Here is a 21,019-nt window from a genome sequence, read left to right as displayed (position 1 = left end):
AGAAGGATCACATATTTGAGGCCAGCCTGGGTAACTTAGCAAGACTGTGTCTCAAAATAAAATTTTAGAAAAAGCTGGGGATGTAACTCAGTTGTAGAGTATTTCCCTAGCATGTGTGAGGACCTGGGTTCAATCTTCAGTACCACCAAAAAAAAAAAAATGCTGTGGAGTTAGACTTTGTATTTGTAATCTAATATATACAAATTAAGTACAGTATAAATTATACATATAGGATACATAGTACTGTAGTATGCAAAAAATTATGTTTACTATGCCTAATGGATGGTTTTAAACAATTTTAATGATAATCTTTATTTTACATTTTCTGCACACTCGCCAATGTTAGATGCAACTTTATTTTATTTGCATTCTGAAATATTCTCCCTTTTACATATACTGTTGTGACAGTGGTATTCATGTCAAGGAACTTTGAAGGAAGAGTGCATGTGCTTCCTATGGTATTACATCAGTTCTACTTGATTATTTTTAGTCTAGTCTTCCCATAGCTTTTCATTTTCCAGACTACATGTCTAGTTTTTACATAATTTATTCCTGTTATCATTTAATTTATTCTTCATTATACCCTCTCAGTTCCATTGTGTCTTTCTTAAAGTACAACAATTGCATGCACCTTTCTCAGGGGGTCAAGACTCATAACTAGGGCTGCTTCATATTTGTAGATAGTGTAGCCAAGTACTGAATTTTTATATTTTAGATTTGTGGTAATTTAATTGATAACAAGTAGACAGTTACCTTCCATCTATCATTTTAGGTTTCTGTTTCTCCTTTCTTTTCCTGTCCAGCTTCAAAGTTTTATATCATCTTCCATTTTATCCCATTTCTGAATTCAGAAGACTACATTTTTTTGTGAGTTTGGAGGTTTCTCTCATTTTTAATAATTTATTAAAAGCTAAACCATATTGTGTATTATATCCTGATACTAAAATTATATACTTCCTTCAGATCAGTGTTTTTAGTCTACCTTTTATTTTCTTATATTGACTCTATTTCTTTGATTACAGTGAAACACTCCTGTACCTCCTGATGACCAAATTTAAAACACTTTTCTTCTGAAGTCTTAGCAGTGGCTTTGTGTTTTGTTTCTTTTAAGTCAAATTAATGCCCTCTGGTTGTCTGCCTATTATCAAATCCTTGATTTTCATTTTGCTAGGACCATATTGCTTCCTCTTTTAAAAAAATGTCTAAACATATAGTATTCTACCCTTTTCAATGGAAATAAGGTATATTAGCACTTGGTTTCCCAAAGTATAGAGTCCCACTAGGTGATAGGCACAGACTCGCCCTACTAGACTTCTAGCACAGTAACTTTAAAATTCATAGTTTAACTCTAACCTACCTAAAACTATTGAAAATATATGTTTCTTGGTTAGATCCCAATTATGTATAGTATCTTTTGAGAATAAAAGGGGAGGAGACATTTGTTGTATGAATAAGGTCTAGAACTGTGTTGCCCAATATGGTAGCCACAAGCGATATATGGCTAGTGGGCATTGGAAATGTAGCTAGTTTGAATTGAGATGTACTGTAAGTTTAAAATATCTACCAGATTTCAAAGGCATAGTACAAAAAATAAAATATCTCAGTAATTGTAATATTGATCACATTTTGAAATAATACTTTAATATATTGGGAAGGTTGTTTGTTTTTATTTTGTTTTTCGTACCAGGGATTGAACCCAGGGGTACTTAACTACTGAGCCACATCCCCAGCTCTTTTTATTTTTTATTTTGAGACAGGGTTTTGCTAAGTTGCTGAGGATGGCTTTGAATTTTTGATCTTCCTGCCTCAGCCTCTCAAGTTGCTGGGTTTACAGGCACATACCACCATGCCCAAATGTTTAGGTTTTTCTGTGTGGTAAAAATTTAAATTACTTATGGTTCCCATTATATTTTACTAGATAGCACTAGACTAGAAACTCTTATATTTGCTAGTATTTGATAGCTACTATCTCTGAATTGTCTGCTTCAAAAGAAATTTGAAAGTAAAGTCTCTCTAAAAAATTGTTACTTAGTTCTGAATAGTCCCACTAAGTACCCAAATGTAAACATATCAAAGCTGGGAAATGTACTAAGAACTTTTGCTGGGAGTAGTGGAGTGGTTAAGGTACCTACTCATTGAATTGCTTTTGTCCTGCCCCCTTCTTTTGGGGGGGTTGTTTTTGTTTTTGCAATGTTGGGGATAGAACCCAGGGCCTCGTGCATGGACAAGCACTCTACTGACCTGCACGCCAGTCCAGTTCCAGTTTTAAAGCTTCGCTATATTTGTACCTTTATGTCAAATATGCTCCTTAAATAATTATTTATACTTAAAAAGCCATTGTATAAGTAGAACAGTTGTGGTATTCTGCAGCTTTGCAGTAACATAGTGACTTCTCATAGAATATATGAATGATGAACTGTATCAATACATTCATTCTCTGATTTGTATATATCCTAAAAAATGATAAGAAGAAGGAATAAAAAAAAAAGAAGAAGGAATGACCATTTGTAATTCAGTTCATTGAACTGACAGGTTTCTACATTTAATATCCTGTGACATTTGATTTGGAGTGACTCAGTGGTTGTAATTTACTTTGATAATCTATATCAGCAAAATATTTTTTGAAATTCCTATTGATTTGTGCTGATACTTTTTCTGCCCTTAGGGTCTTTTTATAATAACTTTATTGAGATTTAATTCACATACCACAAAATTTACCCCTTAAAAGTATAAAAGTCAATGTTTTTTAGAATATTGACATATTTACAACCATCACCACAATCCAACTTTAGAAAATTTTCATTATTCCCAAGAGAAACTCCATAACTGCCCACCTCCCCCCTAAGCAACCACTAATCTTCTTTGTGTCTCTATAGCTTTGCCTATTTCAGATATTTCATATAATGAATCAGGCAATATATGATATTTTATACCTGGCTTCTTTTACTTTGCATAATGTTTTCAAGGCTTCCCCATGCTATAGCATATATCAGTACTTCATTCATTTTACTGGACAAATAATTTTCCATAGTGTTATTATTTTACTTTTTTATCCATTCATCTGTTGATTGAATTTGGCTGATTTTTTTTTTTTTTTTGGCAATATTAGGAATTGAACTTAGGATGTTATTCATGCTAGGCAAGTGCTGTACCATTGAGCTACACCCCTATCTGATATTTATTTAACCAAGTTAATATTTACATTAAGAACCTTCACATGTATTCTTATACTGAGCCTCACAGTAATTTGTTTAAGTACGTATTGTGATAGTCACTGTCATTTTATATGTAAAGAAATGAAACTCAGAGCCAGGTGCAAAGGTACACACCTATAATCCCAGGAACGTGGGAGACCAAGGCAGAAGGATCATAAGTTCAAGGCCAGCACAGGCAATGTAGCAAGACCCTATCTCAAAATAAAAGAAAAAAGGCTGGGGTGTAGCTCAGCAGTGGAACACCCCTGAGTTCAATCCTTTGTCGCACAAAAAAGGAAGGAAGGAAGGAAACTCAGAAAGCCTAAGTAATTCACCTGAGACCACATGGTAGTTAAGTACTAGACCTTGGATTCAAACTCACTTGATCTGACTCTGAATTGTATGTTTTCAACCTTGTGACACAGCCCCTACCTCCAGACCCCTTAGTGATTGGTCTTAAAGAATAATTACCTTAGAGCTAGTGTTTTTGTTATGTTAAACTACTTCTTCTTTTTTTTTTTTTTTTGTTATTGAGTATTGAACCCGAGGGTGCTTTGCCACTGAGCTATATCCCCAGTTCTTTTAATTTATTTTTATTAAATTAAATTAATTAATTCATTAATTTTTGCAGTGCTGGGGATTAAACTCAGGGCCTCATGCATAGTAGGAAATTGTTTTATTTTGAGATAGGGTCTTGCTAAGTTGCTGAGGGTCTCACTAGATTACTGAGGCTGAACTTGAACTTTTGATCCCCCTGCCTCAGCCTCCCAAGTCACTGGAATTATAGGCATGCACCACCATGACCAGCTGTTTTGCTTAAGAGTTTATATGCTGTTAGGTGTGGAAAATGGATTTGAAGAAACTTTTATTTTCTTTGACAGTACTGGGGAATGAACCCTGTGGCACTCTACCACTAAGCTACATCCCAAGCCCTTTTAATTAATTAGTTAATTTATTTATTTTGGTCCCAAGGATTGTACTCACAAGTACTTCCCCAGCCCTTTTTTATATTTTATTTAGATACAGGGTCTCACAGAGTTGCTTAGTGCCTTGCTAAGTTGCTGAGTCTGACCTTGAACTCATGATCCTCCTGCCTCAGCCTTCTGAGTCTCTGGGTTTACAGGTGTGTGCCACCACACCCAGCTATTTTTTTTTTTTTATTTCGAGACAGAATCTCTCTCAATTACCAGGCTGACCTCGAACTTGCAGTCAATCCTCCTGCCTCAGCATCCAGAATAGCTGGTAATATAGGCATGCGTCATTGCACCCAGTTTGAAGAAACTTAATGTGGCCTCTCCCAATAAGTTTGTGAATAAGATGGAAATTTACTCTAGGTGATAGTATGCCTCAGTAGTTTAGCAACAAATAAAAAAATTGTAAAAGAATTAAACTGCTCAAAAGATTGATTTCTACTTATAGGGACAGGTCCAAGGGTATGCTGGAGAGCTCATCTCTTTTCCCTATCCCATGAAAAAACTTTTATTAGTGAACTGGATAAAACTATATTTATATTAGAAGACCTAATTTATTGTGTTTGTGGGAGTCCCAAGGTCGAATTGCTTGAATTTTATCCTTTTGGTAGTGCCATATACAGAGAATAAGGTCAATAAAAAGGCTTTGTAGTGCTAACATATATTCTCTCTTGGATTCCTTTCCTCCTTTAGGGTTCTGTAGCTATAGCTGGTGCTGTTATTCGCTGGCTAAGAGACAATCTTGGTATTATAAAGTCTTCAGAGGAAATCGGTGAGTGTGTTCTAACAGAGGGGTAGAAAATCTGAAAAATGAAAACTTCTAATATTTTATCTCTGTAGTCTGTTTATTGCATTGCCCGACACATAGGTACTCTATAAATTATGTGGGCCCCTATTATAGGTTTGACTTAAACAAAAGAGACTATATTGTGAAGGTTTATTAAACAGCAAATTGATATAATTGGCAATAGTTATTAATAAACTGGAAAGGCAGAACATAAAAATTACCCAAGTGTAAAATGAAACACCAGAGATTGCCCATTTGCAGATAGTCTACTTTATATTTATCTGATAAGAAAGCTTTAACAACTAGATTATAGTGAGCATTAAAACTCTATACTAATATGGTTATGTTCGATCTATGGATAATTAATTTGAACTTAGCTACTTACTCCTTCATCTACTTGTTTAACTTTGCCTGAAGGTAAGACAATCAGAAAGACATTTTTGATTATACACATGAGAGGCAACCTTAAAAGTAATAGAAAAGAGCTAAAATACCTTAAGGAAATCAATCTAGTTTCTTGATTTCTTGAGCTGGGTTTTATTTTAGTGGGGGTGTTCAGTGTGGGGAAACTATTTGGTTGCTCCTAGCATACTACTGTAATTAGGAACATATTGGCTATCCCAATGAATTAGAAACCAAAACCCTGCAATAATTCTGAAAATAGGTATATGTATTAAAAAAGTAGAATACTTGTGTGATTTTTGATTTTCTTTATTTTTTTACTATTATTTGTATAATTTTTGTTTTTGTTTTTGTTTTTTCTTTTTTTTTTTTTTTAATTTTAGAAAAACTCGCTAAAGAAGTAGGTACCTCTTATGGCTGCTACTTCGTTCCAGCATTTTCAGGGTTATATGCACCTTACTGGGAACCAAGTGCAAGAGGGTAAGTATTGCTATAGGTAACAGTAATTTACCACTTATTTCAAAGTAGCTAGAGGAGAGGATTTTTGAATGTTGCCAACAGAGAAATGATAAATGTTTGAGGTGAAAGATATAATATCCTGATCATCGCATATTGTGTGCATGAATTGAAATATCACAATGTACTCCATAAATATGCACAACTATTATCAATTAAAAAATAAAGTAAGTATTGACAATATGGTCTACTTTTTGATGTTTTGATTTATTTAACAAATTAGTTAATAGTTTCCTATTTATTTTCAAATGATTTTAAAGTGTTAAGAAAACCTTTTCTGTTTGGAGATTCTAACTTCAAAACCTTTAAGCTCCAAGAAGTTATAAATTCATAGATAATAGCTTCTGCCATATCCATATTCATGTTAATACTGTTATTCTTTATATTCAAGGCATATTCAAATTGTATAGCAAAGGGCCATCATCTAAATGAATGCAGATTTGATTTTATCTACTATCATCTATTTAGATGGATCATGAACTTTTCCATACATGAATGCAGGATTGTGAACTATAAAGACATTCCAAGGGCTGGGGATATAGCTCAGTTGGTAGAGTGCTTGCCTCGCAAGCACAAGGCCCTGGGTACAAACCCCAGAACCGCAAAAAAAAAAAAAAAAAAAAGACATTCCAAGTTATTTTATGATTATATTGAATTTTCTTTCCCTGAATGTTTCTGTCCACCAAATTCACTCTTTCTGTATTTGTGACATTTCAAATGGATGACTTATTTATTCCACTCTAATCTGAAAATCTTTGTGTATATTTTTAGGATAATCTGTGGACTCACTCAGTTCACCAATAAATGCCATATTGCTTTTGCTGCATTAGAAGCTGTTTGTTTCCAAACCCGAGAGGTAATAAATATTGACCTGTTTTCTTGTAATTTCTCTTCTTTTATCATTTTTAAATGACATTAATGCCTGAAATTTTTATTTATTTATTTATTTATTTATTTATTTTTACTTAAAAAATGAAAATTGTGTAAACAAATCTAAATATGTTTCCCCCCTTTTCCCAGCTATCATTGCCTTCTAAGTTATCTGCTGGGCACTGGGGCTTTTCGCAATTGCAGGGAGTCATAGTAAACAAAGGAGACAGCACAGACGTAGGCATATTAAGGCAGGAAACCAGGATGCAGAACAGAATCAAATGGCTTACTGAATATCATGGTGAATGCACAGATACAATGAGAGAAAAGATTGGTTGTGACCAAATCAGGAAGGGCTTAGAAGATGAATATAAGATACCTCAATTTCATTTTGTAGGATTTGGGGAGCTCCTTAGAGTTTTTGAGTGAAGGATTGCCATTTTCAGAGATGTTACTATGAATTAGTTTCATTATGTTAATTGCATTGGTTTATTTAAGATTTTGGATGCCATGAATCGCGACTGTGGAATTCCACTCAGTCATTTGCAGGTAGATGGAGGAATGACCAGCAACAAAATTCTTATGCAGCTACAAGCAGACATTCTGTATATTCCCGTAGGTTAGTAAGTCTTCATTCCTTTAAATTCCTGGAGTAATGGTTTCTTCAGAACAACTAGTTCTTGCCAGGCGTGATGGTACATGCCTGTAATCTCAGCCAAGCATTTGCTTTTAATATTATATGTATATAATTACATATACATGTGTGTGCATATTCATATATATATATGTATATACTTATATAATATATCGATAACTTTTAAAATGGAGTATCTAGTATGTTTACATTTAAGTTAATCCCTGAACATCTATGCCACCGTTTCTTTTATTTGTGCTTTAGAATAATAACAAAATATAAGCTGAGTATAAAATAACAAAATGAACAATACAAACAACAATAACAGAAAATATTTACTACATTCTTCAAGGGAGAAAAAAACAGAATTGCACCATTAAACTTCGAAACCTGGTATGCTATCATAAAAATGAAGAAAAAACTCAGGAGACTGAGGCAGGAGGATCATGAGTTCAAAGCCAGCCTCAGCAACTCTGCAACTTAGTGAGGCCCTTAAGCAACTCATTGAGACCCTGCCTCTAAATAAAATATAAGAAAGGACTGGGGATCTGACTCGGTGGCTAAGTGCCCCTGGGTTCAAACCCTGGCACCAAAAAAAAAAAAGAATGAGTTCTTTAGGCATACATAAATGCAAAACTGTTGATGTAGTTTTCTCCCCTCAGTAAAGCCCTCCATGCCTGAAACAACTGCACTGGGTGCTGCAATGGCAGCAGGGGCTGCAGAAGGAGTTGGCGTTTGGAGTCTTGAACCTGAGGACTTGTCAGCTGTCACGATGGAGCGGTTTGAACCTCAGATCAATGCTGAGGGTACATATAAAGAATGAAACTTTGATATTCTGTGAAAATGACCTCAGCATGAGGGGGTTTGCCTTTCTGTTTACTTTTAAGTTAAGGAACAAAGTGAAATAGCAAATGTTACTATTTCAGATGTGGCTGCTAAGCATATTGGGCTATACTGAATAATTGTAAATGAAAGAATTGTTTCCTTTTTAAAAACTAAAATCACTTTTTAAACCATTCCCTTCTACACTGTTTAGGACAATAACAAAGTGATAAGGGAGACATATTAGCCACCCATCCCTAATGTCTATACCAAATCATCTTAACTGTGCTGGCCTGGCTTTAAAAGAACATGATTAGCTGGCTTAAGAGACACTGGTAACTTTAAAGCATAACAGGACTAGCCTAAGAAGAGTGGCAGCAGTTTAAGTAAGTGAGCATTAAATATCTGATTCACTGTCCTAAGCAACTAAACTAAGCCAAAGCTCTGCCCAACATCTTCATTAAAATATAGCAATACACTTCTTAAATTAAAGATGTCAACAGGAAAATGTGATTTTATTTGTTAAATTTGATTTTATGACCTTTTGGAAACCTATGCATAAAAGAGCATCAAAATGGATTTTGAGCTGTTGGAAAATAAATTTTCAAATGCATTTTTCTTTAATTTTCTAGAATATTATGCTAGAGTTTCATTCTTTTTCATATATAAGAAAATGAGGGGCTGGGGATATAGCTCAGTTGGTAGAGTGCCTGCCCTGCAAGCACAAGGCCCTGGGTTCAATCCCCAGCACTGCAAAAAAAAAAAGAAGAAGAAAATGAGCTGTAATGCAAATAATTTTATAGTCAGACAGTAAGCCATGAACCATAATGTAGAAATTTACTTCAAAATCTGATATTCTGTCTGAATTTTTTTAAATTTTTATAATACTGGATAAAATGTGAAGTTCCAAATTTTTTCTACTTCTGAAAAATATACCAACTTCTTAATGGCAAATAATGTTCAGAGCATGTATGTGGCCTCTAAATACTTATCCCACTCTCAAAGCAAGGAAGTTTTGAACAAAGGGGGTAAGATTACTGTTTACTTAGGTAAACCATCTTTGCCTTAACCGTTTAAGGCCTTAACCTGGAGTTGATCAGTTCTGCTAGCTGTCCTCCCTTTCACTGGTCCCTTCCCACTACCTCCCACATACTAATGGGCATCTAGTTCATCCTTTCAGGTAACAGTTATTTAGAGCCAATTGCAGGTCAGAGATTATTACTTTCATGGGGCTACAGAGATGGATAAGACCAAGTCCTTGCCCTTCAGGAGACTCACATATACTGAGACAAGAAGACCAAACCATAAAACTTCACTGTAGTAACCAACATCTTGAGAGATGTGGGAAGAGGGAAGGGGGCTACAAGTGGGATATTGGCAAACTTTCTGAAGCAATTGATCCTTGAACCTTATGTCTTGGAAGTTTCAGGCTTCGGGTGCTGGGAGGTTTGACAGAAGGCTAGTCCCATGTGTGGTTTGGTACCCTTCAGAGGAGTATAGCATCAGTGTTCATTTTTTGATCAGTCTTCCTCTTGTAGATTTTCACCTTAAAGAAATCCTGCTTTTAGGTGTCAGGGGTCTCACAGGAATTCACTTTGAATCTTGTGAGAAATCAATATTTGCTAAATCCTTTAACTGGACTGAAAACAATTCTAATTTTTCCACATTGTAGCATTCCCTTCTCCTCACACTAATCCCCTTCACCTGGCACACGAGAGAGAGAGAGAGAGAGAGAGAGAGAGAGAGAGAGAGAGAGAGAGAGAGAGAGAGAGAGAGAGAGAGAGAGAGAGAGAGAGAGATCAAATGGGAAATGGGATTCCTTTTTCAAATTCACCACCATTTGTTTCTGAATGGCCCTGTCTTCATAGTAGGTAGTGTGTCTCCCATTCTCCCTTCATCCTGCAGTCCCATGATGAATTTCCCATTATGCTTCTCTACAACATCCAAGTGAATGTCTCTTCTATTCACAGCCATGAACCAACAACCATGCCTTCCAAAATCTGAGCCCTGGTAAAGCCCCACTTTACTGTAATGTGTGCAACAATGTCAAGAACACAAAGTGATGACAGGCAATAGTGCACACCTGTAATGCCAGCAACTCAGGAGGCTGTGGCAGGAAGTTCACAAGTTCAAAGCCAATCTCAGCAACTCAGTGAGACCTGTCTCAAAAGATAAAAGGGCTAGGAATATGGCTCCATATAGAGCACCTCTGGGTTCAATCCTCAGTAAAAAAAAAATAAATGTAGAGTGATAAGTATGACTCTTAGAACACCTCAGCAAACTACCTTTCATATCTGTTTTTTTCCCTTCTTTCAAATTCTAGAAAGTGAAATTCGTTATTCTACATGGAAGAAAGCTGTGATGAAATCAATGGGTTGGGTTACAACTCAGTCTCCAGAAAGTGGTAAAATGTTTTTATTATTTATTATTTCTACTTTTTCTAAGTATGTTAAACAGTTTATATCAGTATCTGGCCATTAACACTTAGCCAGGCTGCTCTGAAGAAAAGCATTATCATATATCCAAAGTTTCTAATATTTTGAAAGCACTTTAAAGTCCTTAATATAAAATGGAAATTATCAGGTTAATGTACATTCTTTCACTCTGTACTGCCATATCTGTCCTTATTCGTTTATTCCTGGCACTTCAATTAATAATTGAATTTTTCAAAAGTAAAATTATTTCTAGTTTTTTCTTAATGAACAAAAAAATCAATGAGAATCTTCTCTCTCTCCCTCCCCCCTCCTCTCTCTCTCATCTTACCTTTTTGGGAGGCTATCTTTATGAACTGAACCAATCAAAAGCTATATTAATTTCAGAATATATTCTGCTACTTCCCAGCATGCTTCAAAGTACTTAGGAAATGTACATACTGGGAGTTCTTTAGAAATAAGAAGAAATCTACCAAACATAGTAAATTAGGAGTATATAATAGATTGAGATAGGCTTTTAGCAGAAAATTAAGGACTATTTTATTTTTCAAATCATTTAATCAGGAAGGTATTTAACCTAAGTAAACCATTTAGATTTAACCAGCCTTAAACTGCCTTAAATATGACATAATATTATAATTCTTTGCTAAATACAAGAGCATAATGAACGGAACAATGGCCAATAATATATTGAAGAACATAATACTAATAATTAATGGAGAAGAGTTTGTAAATGAACTATTACCTGCCTTCCAACCCCAAAGTGAGTATAGAACCACTTTTAGTGAATCTGACTTTTAAATGAAGCTTCTAGAACAATGTAGCACCCCAGCTCCCTGTGATCTGTATTTTTAGTCCTGGTATTCTTACTTGAATTTTTTGGTATTTTCTCCTAAATGAGCTTAATATCCTTTTTGTACTGAGACTGAGCTGCCTTTTCCAAGATGGCAGCCAAGACTTTCTTATCAAGACTGCAATTCTGAAGCCCTTTACAATTACACTTCTCAGTCAGAAGTATTTTTCTAGCATAACGCTAGTTACATGAGATGTAATAGATGTGGGTCCAGACTTCTTTTCTAGTTGTCCTGAATAAATTGCTTATGAGAAGCTGGGTTACATGATTTCTTTGATTAGGTGAATTTTTGTTAATGGCACAGACCTCCTGCCTTCCTCCTTCTAGGCCACTTCTTATACTCTCACAGTTCTCTTTATTGGTACTTGAAGATATAATTTTAATTGCAGAATTCCCCCAAAGTCAATTGAGCATTTTCCCCTTGTTTATGTACCTATCAATTAATTTAAAATGCTAAGAAAAAGTTGATAGAAGAAAACAAAAAAAATTACAAAAAATTACATTTCTTCAGTTTCTGCTTATCAGCATTGATGATAAAAGTAATTTGAGTTTTCAGGAGTTTTAGATTTTATTTTGTTTTTGTTTTAGTTAGACAGTAGTGGCTTTAAGGCTGAAGTTTTAAAAACACTAATATTTAATATTTTTGGGATTTCTAAGCTGTATAATAAATTCCAAAATATTTGATTAATAAATTGCTCATCATATTCTTTTAAGCTATATAACTATAATAAGCTATGCAATAATAGAATTACAAACAGAACCCTATTTTCATAAACTTTAAAGGATGTTAGAATCGCTACCTGATATCTTATCCTCTTTAAATTACTTTAATTTATGGGAATAGTATTGTTTATTTAATTTCCAAACCTGTTTGTCAACGTTAAAAGAGTCATTTATTTTTTGCTTATAACTATATTTGAATATGTTATTAACATTTGATATGTGTTTTAAGTTTAGAAGTGATGGGAGATTTGATTTTTTTTTAGAGAAAGTTTATCACAAATGATGACTTGACTTTGAACTCAAAATCTACTGTAATAGCATTTTGAAAGGTCAAATTGGCTTAAATATATTACACATATCAAATAACAAGTATATTACATATATAACTATATATACACATACTATATATTCTATAGCCATTATATATAACATTATCTATATTACTAATATATGTATAGTAGCTTTTCATACATATACACACACACATATATATGATAATCTAAGGTTTATCTGCATCACGGAGTTACTATCAACTTAGGTGGCATCTTTTTAATGAAGCTATTTCTCTTGTTGGAATTAATGAGAAATAGCTTCATTAACATATATACATATATGAGTAATAAGGCATATATGTAATATGTATATACACGTATATATTCCACCAAAAGAGAAATAACTTCATTAACATTATATAAATAGTAACTCCTGAATACAGATAATTCTCAAATCTTTTCAAAATAACTCACTGTAGAAACATCCAAAAAAATCAGATATTGCACATTAGCGTAACTGATGACTTGCTGCAAGAAAACCAGAACGTAAATTCCCCTTCCTAAAATCAAGTTAAAATATGTTCTTCATTTTAATCAGTTGCTGTGACCAAAAATATCGAATAAGGATCACTTAGAGGAAGAAAAATTTATTTTATTTTTTAAAAAAGTTTTTAGTTTTGTTTAGTTATAGACAGACACAATACCTTTATTTTATTTATTTATTTTTACATGGTACTGAGGATTGAACCCAGTGCCTCACACATGCTAGGCAAGCGCTTGACCAGTGAGCCACAACCCCAGCCCAGGAAAAATTTATTTTGAGCTCATGGTTTCAGAGGTTCAATCTTTGGTTGACCAACTCCATTGCTTTGGGCCCAAGGCGAGGCAGCACATCATCAGGGAAGGGCCCAGTGGAGGAAAGTTGCTCAGATCCTAGCAAGGTCAGGAAACAAAGAGGAAGGGGGAAGGGGCCACAGGGAAGATTAATGTTTGAAGGACATTGTCCCAAGTGACTCACCTCCTCCAACCACACCCCATGTAAATACAGTTACCACTCAGTTCATTCAAACTAGGATGGACTGATTAGGTTACTAATCTCAATCCAGTCATTTTACCTCCAAACATTCCTGCATTAACACAAGAGTTTTGGGAGATACCTCATATCCAAGCCACAGCTGTCTCTATAAATGTAGGAACAAAATGCTTTTTTATTTGGAAGAAAGAACAACATAAATAGTGACAAAGTAAGGAAAATGGATTATGTCCTTCTAATGAAAAATTGCCTTCTACAGGGAAAGAAATGCATGGTGAGGAAGGAAAAAATCCTCTCCAAAAGCAAAGAAATGACTGTGATTAGTTCACTATATCACAAAATATGCCCACAGAGAATCTTTAACCGTATTTCAATGAAGCCCCTGTCTAATGGTTATATTTCCTCAACTCTTGGGCATTGTTTTGTTAATAAGCTTCTCCTTTAAAGAGTTATTAAATATTCTAGGGGTTAGAGGTATAGCTTAGAGGTCCTGGGTTCAATACCCAACACCAAAAGACAAAGTATTATGTATTCTAAATATATAATCTTTTTATTTACTTTTTAAAAAAAATTTTTTTTGGTTGTCAGTGGACCTTTATTTTATTTATTTATTTATGTGCAGTGCTGAGAATCAAACCCAGTGCCTCGAGCATGCTAGGCAGATACCTTACCACTGTACTCTCACCCCAGCCCTAAATACATAATCTTTAAATTTTAAAAAATGGGTATGTATAAGGAATATTCTTTAGAAGAAGGGATTCCAATAGAATTCAGGTTAGAAAATACCAAAATAGTCATGTTCTTGGGTTATTTTTAAATGTAGATTAATATAATTTAGTTTTACATTTACAGTATATTGACAGGTACCTTTCCTTACACATCAAATTTTATTTCAAAAATGAGATCATACCAATGTTTTAGCAAAAATAGGGTTTGGAATTCATTTTCAGTAGACTAATAAAACTCTTCTCTGACAGCCAAAGGACCTATAATTTAAACTTTAGGTGAATATGCTCATTTAGTATCTTTGGGGAGAAAACTCCAAAACTCAACAGCCTCCCAAAAAGTTCTCCATAGGCTCTCTTTGACTTTGCCAGTGGAAGGCTAATGTTGGTCTATATGTATTATGTTCTTGGCTACTTGTGGCATGCTCTCTGTATCGTTTGTTATCTGTCATATGCCTTTGATATTGATTATATTTTTGATTTAAAGTAATAACTCTTTGCTAGCTTTTATGAATATGCTATTTTTATAACTTATTTTGTTTTGCTATCATGTGATTCTTAACATAAATATTGTAATTATGTGTCTCTCTTTTGGTTTGCTTGACTGGAATTCCCTTCTACTTGGATGACCACAGGTGACCCTAGTATCTTCTGTAGTCTGCCCTTGGGCTTTTTTATAGTGAGTAGCATGGTAATGTTAATCGGAGCAAGGTACATCTCAGGTTAGTTACTCTTTAAATTAGACAATTGTTATTAGTTAGCTTTAATGTGTTTATGTATAACTCAGCAGAAAGTTTTCAGTGTTTTTTATTCTTTCTGTGTTTAAGAACCTGGAAAATCAATGAAAGATGTAATTAGTTATGTCAATTAATCTTTTGGGGGCAATTAGAATTAAGGACTGATTTTTAGTAGATGATTTCTTTGAGGAGCTACGTTATGCTGTGAGCTATATCAGTAAGCAAAAGTGGAAAGTGCAAATCAGAGTGACTGATGAAAGTGTAATTTTGACATTAATTAATGACTTTTAAATGTACATAAATTGTTTTACATACTTTTGAAATTTGCTAAAATAAGACAGTAGTTCAGTTCTGGCAAGTCTCAGCCAGAGCATGTTAGCAGAGTTTTTATAAAACTAAAATCAGGGAAGATTTATAGTCACTTTTATTTTAGGTAAAAAGAATATATTTGGTGAACTGAAGTTTTTAAAATTATTGCATAAATTGGGGATTAAATGAAAACAATGATTATATTTGCACATTAACATCTACTTAATATTCTTGTAAAGTACAATGCCTCTGCGTATTATGAAATGAAAACATAATCTGTTAATTTAAATAGTAGCCATTTTGGAAGTTGCTCCTGATGATAGCTCGATTTTTCTTCAAATTACTGACTTAAGTGGAAACAACTTGCTTTATATATGTGTTTCCATGAAAGTAGAACATTTTATAAAATCTTAATGATTAGAGAAAGTTAAATTATCTCTCTTAGTTAACATGTTGATGACCTGGGTTTAAAATGCAAATTTTAAACTTTATTAATATGGGCGAAACATCTGTCTGTAGAAATTTAACAAGCATTTATTTAGCTTGGCATCATCAGTTTAGTGCTATATGTAAATATGAAATGAAAATTACATATCAGGACATAAGATTATCTTTTCATGAAAAATTTGAGTTACTTGCATGAGAATTTAAAACTAAATTTCATATTCAAGTGTACTCAAGATACTTTTTTCAAATCATCACTTCTGTACTAACAATACTTTATCTTGATATTAGTGCTAATATGCTAAGGGATGTTTAGTGGAAGACTCTAATGTTGCAATGAGAACTGTAATTTAAATTTATAGAGAAATATAAATATATACTTTTAGAAACTGTTCTGTTACTTTTCATTATTCTATTTTGAAATGCATAATGATGGTCTGGAAAGGAAAGAAAAAAAAGCATTGCAGCTGAAAGTTTTTGTTGGTTGTGATGATGGTGTTTTTCTTTTGGTACTATGACAGCATGATAAGGCCTGGGCTCTCTTAAATTGAGACATGTTGCCTCTCTAAGCTTAAGATACATTGTGTTCAAATTGTTAGGCTTCTAAAATGCATATGGTCACCATCTTTAGGTTCTCTTTGGTGACATATACTAAGATTCAAGAACAGTGTTTACAAGGTAAACAATTAGCGACAGTGATAGTATATGCTAATTTTGGAATTGGTCCAGTTAATATTTGTTACATTTTAACTACAAGGCATTATTTTGAAATCACGTGGAATTTTTAGTCAATAAATGAAGAGTCTTCATTGCTTTAACTCCTGAATTGCATATGTCTCATTGACTTACATGGTTTTTGTTCCCCATTTTAGGTATCCCATAAATAATACCAACTCATGGATTGCCAAGATGCAAGCTTTTTATGTAATGAGAGAATCCAGCAATTCTGTCTCTTAATGTGATGACACTATTCATAGACTCTGATTTTATTTATAAGCCACTTGCTGCATGATCCTCCTCCAAGTAGACCTGTGGCTTGAAATAAAGAAAATGCAGCAGGAAGAATGCTACAGAAATATTTGGTGTGTTTTTTAACACTGACAGTTAAGGTTGGTCCAGCCACATTGGGGGCTGACCCCCTCCATTGTCATAACATCCTGCCCCATTCCCTCTAAGATCTAGGAAGAATTCAGATCCTGTCCATTGGAGTCTTCATCAGATGCTAACGGACCAGGATTTTGATTCTCTGTACCTCACATGCCTGATTAAGGGGATATTACTAACCTGCTAAAAATGAGTGATTTTTTGTTTGTTTTTAACAGATCCCCCAAAAGTTTTCTCTGCTATATATTACAAGATCATATCTTCACTGAATGCTTAAATGGAAAATTCTACTAAATTATTAATATGACAATTTAATATCTCATAGTTTGGATATTTTTCTGAAAAGTATTTGCCAAAACTGAAATGCATTACATTGTCTGACTGATTAGAGTGACTTTTTGTCTGGATCTTATAGGGAAGGACACTTTCTTTTTCTTATTTCTTCCATCTCTCCTTTTTATACTTTTTACTTTATATGTATAACATACATGCCTATATATTTTATATACTACTGGTAGCCCATTTATAAATTAGGAGCACATTGTATTCAGTAGGTTATAACATGGCTGGTCTTAAGTGGACTACTATGTATATAAATATTTTGGGGAAAACAGCTGTATACATGTTTGGGCAACGGTTATGCATATTATTTACCCAGGAGAAATTTTTTCTTAAAGAGCCAATATTTAAAATTTAAGTATATCTCTTATGTCAATAAAAGAAAATGTACTTTATTATCATTTCAACTATATTTCTTATACTTCATCTTTTTATTTAATTGTCTAGATAGATATATCTTTAATAAAAGAAGAAAACTGGAGTATTACAAATACTGTACTCAAACATAATCACTAGTCAAAATAAAGTTATTTTTCCTTTGAATTAATTTTTTATATATTTGGGATTCTTTGGAGGAATTGAGGGAATGTCAAATTTTAAAAACTAAGGGAAATTTAGGAATAAAGACAATCTCTTTCAATCTAAATTGTTATCTATTCTTAATAAGAAATTATTTCTATCTGGAAATACTAGAGAAATATCAATGCTTAATGTCATATTAAAAATGAAAAAAGGTTTACCATTAGAAATGCCTTCCTGTGAAACTAATAATTTCTCAAAATATTTAGTATTATATAAAAATTCACCTAGTTTCTTCACATTGATTTTTTAAATTATTTTTTGTAGTAAACAGGAAAATATTGCCTCCTAGTTCTTTTCTTCTATCAGTGCTGAATGGGAAAATATTTATATATTGATATAAGAGGTTTTATTTGGAATTAATGGTAGCTTGTATTTACTGTTCTGATTGTGCTATTTCTAAATTATTAAATCTGCTGGGTTTTATTGATGCAGCTGCTACTTAAGTGACACAAATACTATAGAAAGGTACTGTGAAATTATCACTTTTTGGCAGGGGTACTTTTAAAAGTAATTATGTTTCTACAAAGGTAGGTTGAGATAATTGTAAATAATGGTGCAAATCACTGTTCAGATAATTTTAAGATTACATTAATTTTTCTACAGATTGCAAGATTTGTAAATGTTTGACTTGTACACATTGATATTTAATGATAAACTTACATAAAATAAATTGACCCCCTCGTTCTTACTTGCATTTCTCATTTAGATCAAAGTTAAATTAACAAAGATGTATCAGCAAACATGAAACTCAACTGTTAGCACTTGATCAGACATACTTTGAAGAATTAACCAACAGCCGAAGAAATAGTTTCTGGAGTGATAAACACCTTAATCAGTCTATTAGAACAGACTAAAATGTTCCATCTCAGCATTTCCAGAAAATAACTTGGCAAGATCAACAGCCATTATCAATAGAGTCTCACCTGGCTAACCACAACCTTCAACTGGTTTCATTCTGTGCTTCACTTCAACCTCTCTCTCTTCCTGGGTTAGTCAGTGGAGTATAGTGCACCGTTGTTCTCTCAACTCAATAGCCAACACCCCAGTCTTTTGTTCTCCAACTAATCAGTAAAATAAATAATGCATATTTACTTCTGTGATGATATCTTAGAGTTTTTTAATGAATTTTTTTAAGTGCCCAAAGCCCAATGCTTTGGAATGTTTATTGGTGTACTATAAACTGTGGGAAATGAATGGGCGCTGTTTTGGAGAAACCACCAAATAGAAGTTGTCAGAGCATAGAAACGAATGACAATGCCAATAGGGTAGGTACTTTTTATCCCATGTTTATGTAATAGTAATAGTAATAGATGTACAAATACTATTTTTTTCATTTTTATTTGTTCTTTTTAGTTATAAGTGATAGAATGCATTTTGATATACATACATGGAGTGAAACTTGCCTTTTTTGTGGTTGTACATGATATGGAGTTACACTGGTCATGTATTCATATGCAAACATAGGAAAGTTATGTCCAGATCATTCTTCTATCTTTCCCATTCCTGTCCCTCCTCCCTTGCCCCAACTCCCACCTGTCTGATCCATCCGGTGAACCTCCACTCCTCCCTCCCCCATTGCCTATTGTGACAAAAATTATTTTTAATTAACTTTGTAATAGCTTGTTTAACTAATGTTTAAATATTGAAGTTTACTCAATCCCTCGTTCTTACAACTTAACAAATATAATAAATTCACATAGTAAGCAATTAGTAGAAAACCAAGAAAGCAATTTGGTTACTGCATTGTCTATACTTGAATACATATCTTAAATCTGGCCTGTAATAAAGCATAATATATGTCAAATACCATAGGCAAAAACCTCACAAGTATTTTCTGAGATTTCCTTGTCATCAGATTTAATGAAAATGACCCATTAAATTTGAGGACTATAAAAATATTCTGAGAAAAAGAAGGTAGTCCAAAAATGAATTGCTCATGTGCAAGGCCCTGGGTTGCTCCCTATCACCAAAAAACAAACAAAACAAACCTCAAGTGCTTAACTAGGCCAATATCATTGATTACCAGTTTTCACAGTTTCAGTTCTACCTAATGACATAACAGTTGAGAGGATGGCCGTTCTTTGAAAGGGCAGCTTTTATTTCTCATTATCAAATCTCAATATTTATCTCATTGTTTATTGTATGATTAGTTTACAAGTAAATTTTGTAAACAGCAAATATTTAAGTCACCAAAGCATCCATAGAAGATAAACTGTGGTACAGCCACTCAAGAGAAATGTGTAGCTTTGTAAGAGAAGGAAGATACTGTCTAGAAACAAATAGAAACATTCAGGATAAGTGAAAAATCAAGGTATAGAAGAAGCACGTAAGTGTGCTACATTACTATTAGAAAAATCGCTGGGGGTGTAACCTAGCATGCATGGATCCCTGGATTCTGCCCCCAGTACTCCCCCCTTTAAAAATATACATGGAAAAACTAGAATATGTGCCTGATGGAAAATCACATAAGGTGTTAATAGTGCTTATCTTCTGGGACAGAATGGAGTGAACGAAAATTGGGCGTTTGGGAGGGAAGGGAAAAACTTCCCTTGTCAGGAAGGGAAAAACTTTTTCACTATATATTTGAACAATCTTAAGTGTTTTCTATGTATACCATTGAATCATATTAATATATCAACTATTTACAAAACTAAATTTTGAACTTAAATTCAGAAGTCATTGCACATGAATATTCATAACATTGTTCATAATAGCCAAAAAAGGAAACAATCCAAGTATCTATTGATGAGTAGATAAACAAAAGTTTTATGACCATATAATAAATGATATTCAGACATAAAAATGATTTAAGTACTGTTGTGTCTTGCAAGATGGATGAGCCTTGGAAATATGCAAAGTGAAACACCACATATTGTATGATTCCATTTATATAAAATGTTCAGAATTTATAAATCCATAGAGACAGTAGTTTAGTGACTAATAGGGGCCAGAGGAAGGAAAACAGAACTGATCGAATGTGTATGGAGTTTCTTCTGGGGTGATGAGAATGGTCTGGAATTAGATAAAAAGGGTGCACAACTTTGTGAATTTACTAAAAACCACTGATGTATACTTGAAAGGAGTGCATTTTATGGTATGTGAATTATATCTCCAAAATGTAATTTAGAATTTCAGAGGTCACAAATTAATGACTCACAAGCCGAACTCACCCCACAGGCTCATTTAAAACGACATCATCTTAAATTTGCACTGTGTAAAGTAAACATAAATGCCTAGTCCCTGATGGCACCTGAGTTTGTGATCCCTAAC

At 33.6% G+C, this 21,019-nt stretch overlaps 1 protein-coding gene across 7 annotated transcripts in view; it reads left to right on the top strand.

Moving 5' to 3' along the window:
• GK (glycerol kinase) overlaps nt 1-18,437 on the top strand; it is a 75,711-nt gene extending 57,274 nt beyond the window's left edge. For 4 of the 7 annotated variants that reach the window (XM_079122911.1, XM_079122913.1, XM_079122912.1 and 1 more), the window contains 8 exons: nt 4,859-4,937; nt 5,738-5,834; nt 6,642-6,726; nt 7,239-7,359; nt 8,037-8,180; nt 10,520-10,600; nt 14,870-14,956; nt 16,597-18,437. In XM_079122911.1, the coding sequence (XP_078979037.1) occupies nt 4,859-4,937; nt 5,738-5,834; nt 6,642-6,726; nt 7,239-7,359; nt 8,037-8,180; nt 10,520-10,600; nt 14,870-14,956; nt 16,597-16,607 (705 nt within the window). In that variant the 3' untranslated portion in view covers nt 16,608-18,437. The remainder of the gene's footprint in view (nt 1-4,858; nt 4,938-5,737; nt 5,835-6,641; nt 6,727-7,238; nt 7,360-8,036; nt 8,181-10,519; nt 10,601-14,869; nt 14,957-16,596) is intronic. The other 3 variants (XM_079122916.1, XM_079122914.1, XM_079122917.1) reach the window with 3 other exon arrangements.
• Nucleotides 18,438-21,019: the final 2,582 nt, after the last annotated feature.

The sequence above is a fragment of the Sciurus vulgaris genome (genome assembly GCF_902686455.1).
Source record: "Sciurus vulgaris genome assembly, chromosome: X".
In the NCBI taxonomy this organism is placed as follows: Eukaryota; Metazoa; Chordata; class Mammalia; order Rodentia; family Sciuridae; genus Sciurus; species Sciurus vulgaris.
This window is presented reverse-complemented; position numbering and strand designations above follow the sequence as displayed.